General features: G+C 41.5%; 1 protein-coding gene across 1 annotated transcript in view; it reads left to right on the top strand.

The window, feature by feature from the left end:
* Window positions 1–79: 79 nt before the first annotated feature.
* Window positions 80–9,187, top strand: part of LOC109923715 — a gene marked incomplete at its 3' end in the record, with an annotated part of 26,563 nt that continues 17,455 nt past the window's right edge. The window contains exon 1 of the mRNA XM_048621186.1: window positions 80–426. Coding sequence (XP_048477143.1) covers window positions 80–426 — 347 coding nt within the window. The remainder of the gene's footprint in view (window positions 427–9,187) is intronic.

The raw sequence follows: 9,187 nt of genomic DNA on the forward strand, positions 1-9,187 counted from the left end.
TTGGCCTGCTGTGTTCATCCAGCTCTACACCTTGTTATCTTGGGTCTTTAACAGCTGGACATCGGCTAGAGTCTCTGTAATGGGCTCTGTGGTCTCGGATACGAGCCATCACCCGGCTGCCACAGTTGTAACTGCCGCATCTGAGCTGGGGGGCCTGGGGACGCACGGGTTCCATATCTCCTGTTCCCAGTCTGACACTCCTCCAGACACTGCTGCCGGTCCTTCTGGTGTCCCTTTCACCGAGGCGTTCACTCCTTCAGGCACCCGGGCCTACAGCCTCAGCCTGGCCTGCGAGTCTGAGCCGGGAGAGTCGGGCTGGGGCCGGCTCCTCACCCACTGGGAGAACCTGGTGGAGCCAGGTCCAGCTGGTCCTGGCATTGCTGCTGCTGTCACAGGAGGCCTTCTCCTTCACCCACCACTCTCCAGGCTTGAAAGAAAAGAAAACAAAGAAAAAAAAATAGAAATAAAGAAAAAAAGAAAATGTAAAAAGAAAAGAAAAGAAAGAAAGAAAGCAGACATGGGCAGGCGAGACTCAGGTTTAACCCTGTTACTCTGTCGCCATCATGAAACACCATCTTAATGCCATTGTCTTCCCTTATTTATGCACCACTCTACACATGACTTCTATTAATATAACGTAGCATTACCTTCACAGTTTTATATTTTCTTTTACATGTGATTAAAAAGTATAATCATTCTTACAATTTCTTCCAAAGGTATCAGCATCTGTTGATAAATTGCAGATGAATGCTAAAGTGTTAAATATTATCAAGTTAAAAAATGTTTCGGCAATTATTGCATTTGAAATAACTTGTATTGATTTACTCTATTTAGATCATAGAGTCATAGAGTCATACAACATGGACATAGACTCTTTCTAAACTGAACTAGTCACATTTGCTTGTGTTTGGCCCATATCCCCTTAAACCTTTCCTGTCCATGTACCTGTCCAAATGTATTTTAAATGTCGTAATTGTACTCATCTCTACCACGTCCTCTGGGCAGCTCATTCCATACATGCACCACCCTCTGTGTGGAAGTTACCCCTTAGGTTCCTTTCAAATCTTTCCCCTCTCACCTTAAACCTATGTCCTCTAGTTCTGAACCCCGCCCCCACCATATGGAACAGACCTTGGCTATTCACCTTATCCACACCCCCTTGTGATTTTGTAAACCTCCATTAAGTCACCCCTCAACCTCCTATGCTCTAAGGAATAAGGTCCCAGCCTATCCAGCCTCTGCTTATAACTCAAACCCTCCAGTCTCGATAACGTCCTTGAAAATTTTTTTGCACTCTTTCCAGTTCAATAATATCCTTCCTATAACAGGGTGACCAGAATTGTAAGCAGCATTCCGGATGTGGTCTAACCAATGTCCTGTACAACCATAATATGATATCCCAACTCCTTTATTCAATGCTGTGACTAATGAAGGCAAGTGTGCCTATTTGGCTTCTTAACCAACCTGTCTACCTGTGATGCCACTTTCAAGGAACTACGTACCTGTGCACCTAAATCTCTCTGTTTGACAACACTCCCCAGGGCTCTACCATTAACTGTGTAAGCCCTGCCCTGGTTTGTCTTACCAAAATACAACACCTCGCATTTATCTAAATTAAACTCCACCTGCTATTCCTTGGACCACTGTCCCAGTTGATAGTTTTATTTCCAATACATAACGTATTAGAAAGAAAACGAAATAAGATTGATTTACAGCATCATAACGATGAGATTCAAACCCTAAATGACATGCCAGGGACTGGGAGCATTATTGACAGTAATTCACTCAGCAATGACAAGAAGTATTTAAGTAGATTATTTACTTCTCTGTTAGCATCAAATCAATCATTTTCTGATTCTGTACTACATATGTTCACGACAGTACTATAATTTTCAACATTAAAATAGTTTGAGGCTTTTTTTTCAATTTGTATATAAGTCAACAAAATCATCCGCAATTTTTCTTAATCTACTCCTCATTTAAACTAAAAAAATGTGATGTGCACTATTGTTGACCTTTGATAGCATAGTCATATAGAGGAATGTGAACTATTTTTTACAATGAAACTATCGTTTTGGGTGTATGCTCTGCATTGTGTGTTTATTTGAAACTGAAATCAATATCATTAAGCAGGCAAATAACTGCAAAATACTGCAGATGTGGAAAATCCAAACAAATACAGAGACACTAGAGAACTTAACAAACCTGGCAGCATTTGTGGAGAGTGAAACAGAGTTAACGTTTCAAATCCAGTATAACTTCTTCAGAAAAAGGCTGTTAAGAGGTGCAATAAAAAGACAGACCACTAGAGGGGGATGCTCTGTGAGCAAGTATAGGTTGTGGGAATAAAGTTGGAGGATATGTAAGGGAAAAAGGGATAACTTTACAAAAAATGGTACAAAGTCCAGAAAGGGGAGACAAGTGATTGTAAAATAGAGTTTTCAGCTCTCATAACGAGCATTGCCACTTTCAGTAACAGGCTCCACAAAGCTAAGCTGGAAGGGACAGTGATTAGGTCAGAATCAAAATTTATACCAGGACTACAGATTGAGGAAGACCTCAGAATTTATATAAACAAAACTGGAGCTAATTTACAGAAATCTAGTAAAAAAAGTCTAGTTGAAGAATTAAAGTCAGGAGAAACTGAATTTTTTGACAGACCAGAACTCGGTAAATAAACAACGAATTTGGCGGGAAGTGTTACAAAGTTTTCAGCCAGGGAACTTCATTGAAAAATTTGCACAGAAGAAAGTGCACTGTGTTTTGGGTCATGTAAGGTGGAAAATTGTCAAACTTGTCTGTGAAGAATTTGGGTAAACTCTGTCTTGGCGACAGAAGATAGGAAACCTCTGAAAAGGGCTAGAAGCCACCATTTCGTCCATTTAAAAAGTTAAGAAAATGCTGAAAAATATAGAAGAATACAGAGAGCTGCACAAAGATATAGTATTAAAAAGAATCAGAAATTTGAAACTTTGAAAACAGTAAATCACTGCAGAACAGCCAGTAATACAATTTAAAACTTTACTGAAGAATTTAACACAGTATTACAGCAGTACAGAGTTTAAAAGGACTGGCCAACAAAGAAAAAAATACAGTGGTTAAAATGCAAGTTCTGTAGTAATTAAATTTAAAACAAGTTTGGTACAAGCCTTAGGAACAGCAGATTTCAAACAGTATTGAATTGATGCAGATTTAAAGTGCTTTACAGTGAGAAGAATTAATAAACACATGGAGAAGAAAAAGAAGGAGACATAAGCCTTTCTCAATGATTCTAGGTCAGAGATGGGCCATACAGAAGACAAGATTGGACATCTTGGTGGAGACCATTCTTAAGATGCAGAATTGCTTCAAAATTAAATATCAAGTGCGAAGCTGAACAAGTTAACAAACTGTTGTATTCAGTGGATATGAATGTAGATGATGTTATTGGTCAACAAAATAATGAGGGGCATAGATGAGGTGAACAGCAAAAGTCTCTTCCATAAGGTGGGGGAGTTCAAAACTAGAGGGCATATTTTTAAGGTGAGAGGAGAAAGATTTAGAAGGAACCTGAGGGGCAACTTTTTCACACAGAAGGTGGTTCATATGTGGAATGAACTGCCAGAGGAAGCGGTAGATGCAGGTATGGTTTACAATATTTAAAAGATAATGTATAAGTACATGAATAGGAAAGGTTTAGAGGGATATGGGCCAAACGCAGGCAAGTGGGACCTGTTTAGTCTGGGAAACTTGGTCAGTGTGGACAAGTTGGACCAAAAGGTCTGTTTCTGTGTTCAATGCCTCTATGAGAGTATTAAAGACAGTGAGGATGTTTTAAAAGTTTTTGATACTTGCTTCAATCTAAGAACAAGTACAATTTTTGAATGAGCAAGATTTAACTGAAGAGTTCAGCTTCCTTGGGGAATCCATCAACAATTTCATTGCTGACCTCTACAGATTTATGGAAAACTGTGAATATGGAGTTCGAAATTAGAATCCATAACAACAGTGACGATTGTTGTTGGAATTCTTGACAAAACTTTATCAGATTTCTTACAGTTTGGAAAAGATTTAGTTTTGAAGAAAGATATTCAAATTGTGCTTGAAGCAGAAACCAGAAAATGACTCCAAGGGATCCTGAGACAAGATCAATGCAAACTCAAGAGAACAATAAAGTGAATTCACTTTATAAGGTATGGATACTCCAAAGAGGCATGTGATAGGCCAACTCGGAGTGTAAACCAAATAGTAGATACTAAATGTTGGTATTCATACTGCTGGACATCAAAGTCTCGTAGGCATAGATAATGACCAACCATAACAAAGGTACTTGAAACAAAAGCAGAAATTTCTGGAGTAAATCAGTAATTCTAGCATCTGTGGAGAGAAAGCAGAGTTAATGTTTTGGTTCCAGTGACCCTTCTTCAGAACTGACGGAACTCTAACTGTTCTGAAGACGGGTCATTGGACCCAAAAGATTGATTTTGTGTTCTCTCCACAAATGCTGCCAGACCTGCTAAGTTTCTCCATCATTTTACGTTTCTGGTTTCAGATTTACAGCATCTGCGGTTCTTCATTTTCTTATCACAGAGGTATATTATATTTGTAAAACTGCAGGTCACTTCCAGAAGTGCAGAGTAAATACACAGCTTCAGAACAGCAGAAATACTGAGTAAGCCACTCAGCCTTTCAAGCGTGCACTGCTATTCAACAACATCATGGCTAATTTGATTTTAACCTCAGCTCCATATTTCCATGTATTCCTGAGTTTTTTCATCCCTTGGTCATCAAGAATCTATCTACCTCTGCCTTAAAGATATTTAAAGGTTCTGCATCCATTGCCTTTTAAGGAAATGAGTTCCAAAGACTATCAATCGTCTCAGAATTAATTCCCCCCTTCAACTGAGGATTTGACTTCACCCTCAGGTGACTGTCTGTGAGGAGTTTGCACATTCTCCCCGTGTCTGCGTGGGTTTCCTCTGGGTGCTCCAGTTTCCTCCCACAGTCCAAAGATGTGCAGGCTAGGTGGACTGGCTATGCTGAATTGTTCAGTGTCCAGGGATGTACAGGCTAGATCGGTTAACCATAAAAAATGCAGGGTTACAAGGATAAGGTATGGGGTTGGGTCTGGATGGGGTGCTCTTTGGAGGGTCGGTGTGGACTTGATCAGCTGAATGGCCTGTTTCCACACTGTAGGGATTCTATGATCTCTGTCTTAAATGGGCGACCCCTCATTTTTAAACAATAACCCATGCAAAGAAGCCTGTACATTAGAGTACCCATCACCATTTTAAAAAAATATCTGCATTAGTTGAGATCCTTCCACTGGAGAAAGTACCTAAGGCATTCGAAGGGTAACTTGATAATCCAGATGCACTAGAAAACACAGTTTGTCTATGTCAATGGGAATCCTGTTAATTGTAAGCATGATACTGGAGCAAGTGTTACTGTTCTATCAGACCAGTTACCATGGCTGAAGGAGCAGAGATTACTGCCTATAGAGCTGAGACTTCGCTATACAAGTGGAATCTATTCAGAGCATAACAGAGTGGGAGGAGACCAATGACTTCCAGAGAACAATAAATTTGCAAACAAACCGTTATTGACCAACCAATAAAGGAACAACCAGTAGAACACTTCAGGGAGCTTCCTAGATTCATGTCAGGACACAAAAATTACTCTAACTCAAATGCATGCCCACCTAATTCCTGCATCTAAACGATAAACCACTTCACAGTTGCTAACAAGGTCTGCACACAACTCCCACTATAGCCTGAAATCCTTTTCAATTTCTTAATTCTACCAAATAATGGCTCCACTACCTCTACCTACCTTCATTCTGTCTCCTTCTTCCCTCAGTTTCTTGTTCCCTCTCTGCCCATCTCTATTTCTCACCTCCTTCTATCTTACCATGCTTCTGATTCTCCTTTTCTCTCCATGCCCCTATCTCTCTCTTCACCCCCTTTTCTCTCCCTTCCATTTCCTGTCTCTCTCTCTGTCTTTCACTTGCTATGATCCTGGATAAGGCCGGTAAGTTACATGACGATTTTGTTTGGAGTCGGTAACTTTGGTACAGTGGATGCAGTTTGAGATCTCGGGTATCTAGTAAGATAATAAGCCATGGTTTCATGATTTGGTAAACAAACTTTATTATACAAAAGACAGAAAACTATTTACTCTGACAAATAGAAGTAATATGAGGTAAATACAAGTTAACAGACACACTGTTGTTGAACATATTAAATAGCAACGTCAAGATAGAACCTGTTGATTTCTCAGTACCCTCAGACCTTAGTGAAACTGTGTGTCACCAAATATCACAAAGGATTGTAATACTTTAATTTTGAAGATCTAGTCTTGAAACCCAGTCAGAAGCCACTCTGTCGAGGACTGTTTCAATGACTGCCTAAGTCCTGGTTTGTTCAAGCTCTTTAAAGACAACTACCATCACTGACATGGCACTGCCCTAGCGTCTCTCTGAGCCTCAGTATTTCTCAGCTGCATAAAGCAAACACAGGAACAAAAACAAAGTTGCTGGAAAAGCTCAGCAGATCTGGCAGCATCTGTGAAGGAGAAAACAGAGCTAACATTTCGGGTCCGGTGACCCTTCCTCAGATAATATTGCTTGTTGGGGAGGGTTTAAACTATGGTGGCAGGGGGATGTGAACCAAATGTGGAGATTAATGGACAGTAAGGAGGTAGTAACTAAAGCCTGTAAGGAACTAGATAATGAAGTCAGTGTGACTAAGGGGAAGAGTGGGCAGAGAGCTGATGATGAACGCAAAGGGACAGGTGGTCTGAGGTGCATTTGTTTTAATGCGAGAAGTGTAGTAGGTAAGGCAGATGAACTTAGGGCTTGGATTGGTACCTGGGAGTATGATGTTATTGCTATTACTGAGACTTGGTTGAGGGAAGGGCAAGATTGGCAACTAAATATCCCAGGATATAGATGCTTCAGGCGGGATAGAGAGGGAGGTAAAAGGGGTGGAGGAGTTGCATTACTGGTCAAAGAGGATATCACAGCTGTGCTGAAGGAGGGCACTATGGAGGACTCGAGCAGTGAGGCAATATGGGCAGAGCTCAGAAATAGGAAGGGTGTGGTAACAATGTTGGGGCTGTACTACAGGCCTCCCAACAGCGAGTGTGAGATAGAGGTACAAATATGTAGACAGATTATGGAAAGATGTGGGAGCAACAGGGTGGTGGTGATGGGAGATTTTAATTTTCCTAACATTGACTGGGATTCACTTAGTGTTAGGGGTTTAGATGGAGCAGAATTTGTAAGGAGGGTTTTCTAGAGCAGTATCTAAATAGTCCAACTTGGGAAGGGGCCATACTGGACCTGGTGTTGGGGAATGAGCCCAGCCAGGTGGTTGAAGTTTCAGTAGGGGATTACTTTGGGAATAGTGATCACAATTCCGTAAGTTTTAGAATACTGATGGACAAAGACCAGAGTGGTCATAAAGGAAGAATGCTGAATTGGGGGAAGGCCAACGATAGCAAAATTCGGCAGGAGCTGGGGAATGTGAATTGGGAGTAGCTGTTTGAGGGTAAATCCACATTTGCTATGTGGGAGGCTTTTAAAAAGAGGTTGATTAGAGTGCAGGACAGACATGTCCCTGTGAAAATGAGGCATAGAAAGGGCAAGATTAGGGAACCATGGATGACGGGTGAAATTGTGAGACTAGCAAAGAGGAAAAAGGAAGCATACATAAGGTCTAGGTGACTGAAAACAGACGAAGCTTTGGAAGAATATCGGGAAAGTAGGACCAATCTGAAACGAGGAAGTAAGAGGGCTAAAAGGGGTCATGAAATATCTTTAGCAAACAGGGTTAAGGAAAATCCCAAAGCTTTTTATCCATACATAAGGAGCAAGAGGGTAACTAGAGAAAGGGTTGGCCCACTCAAGGACAAAAGGAGGAAAGTTATGCGAGGAGTCAGAGAAAATGAGTGAGATTCTTAATGAGTACTTTGCGTCGGTATTCACTGAGGAGAGGGACATGATGGATGTTGAGGTTAGGGATAGATGTGTGATTACTCTAGGTCAAGTCGGCATAAGGAGGGGGGAAGTGTTGGGTATTCTAAAACGCATTAGGGTGGACAAGTCCCCAGGTCCGGATGGGATCTATCCCAGGTTACTGAGGGAAGCGAGAGAGGAAATAGCTGGGGCCTTAACAGATATCTTTGCAGCGTCCTTGAGCACGGGTGAGGTCCCGAAGGACTGGAGAATTGCTATTGTTGTCCCCTTGTTTAAGAAGGGTAGCAAGGATAATCCAGGTAATTATAGACTGGTGAGCCTGACGTCGGTGGTGGGGAAGCTGCTGGAGAAGATACTGAGGGATAGGATCTATTTACATTTGGAAGAAAATGGGCTTATTAGTGATAGGCAGCTGGTTTTGTGCAGGGAAGGTCATGTCTTACCAACTTGATAGAATTCTTTGAGGAAGTGACAAAGTTGATAGATGAGGGAAGGGCTGTAGATGTCATATACATGGACTTCAGTAAGGCGTTTGATAAGGTTCCCCATGGTAGGCTGATGGAGAAAGTAAAGTTGCATGGGGTTCAGAGTGTACTAGCTAGATGGATAGAGAAATAGCTGGGCAACAGGAGACAGAGAGTTGTAGTGGAAGGGAGTTTCTCAAAATGGAGAACTGTGACCAGTTGTGTTCCACAGGGATCCGTGTTGGGACCACTGTTGTTTGTGATATACATAAATGATCTGGAGGAAGGTATAGATGGTCTGATTAGCAAGTTTGCAGATGACACTAAGATTGGTGGAGTAGCAGATAGTGAAGGGGACTGTTGGGGAATACAGCAGAATATAGATAGATTGGAGAGTTGGGCGGAGAAATGGCAGATGGAGTTCAATCCATGCAAATGCAAGGTGATGCATTTTGGAAAATCCAATTCAAGAGCGAACTATACGGTAAATGGAAAAGCCCTGGGTAAAATTGATGCACAGTGAGATCTGGGTATTCAAGTCCATTGTACCCTGAAGGTGGCAACGCAGGTCAATAGAGTGGTCAAGAAGGCATACAGCATGCTTTCATTCATCGGACGGGGTACTGAGTAAAAGAGTTGGCAGGTCATGTTACAGTTGTATAGGACTTTGGTTCGACCACATTTGGAATACTGTGTACAGTTCTGGTCGCCACATTACCAAAAGGATGTGGATGCTTTGGAGAGGGTGCAGAGGAGGTTCACCAGG

Source organism: Rhincodon typus, unplaced genomic scaffold (genome assembly GCF_021869965.1).
Source record: "Rhincodon typus isolate 14 unplaced genomic scaffold, sRhiTyp1.1 hic_rhity00000092, whole genome shotgun sequence".
Classification (NCBI taxonomy): Eukaryota; Metazoa; Chordata; class Chondrichthyes; order Orectolobiformes; family Rhincodontidae; genus Rhincodon; species Rhincodon typus.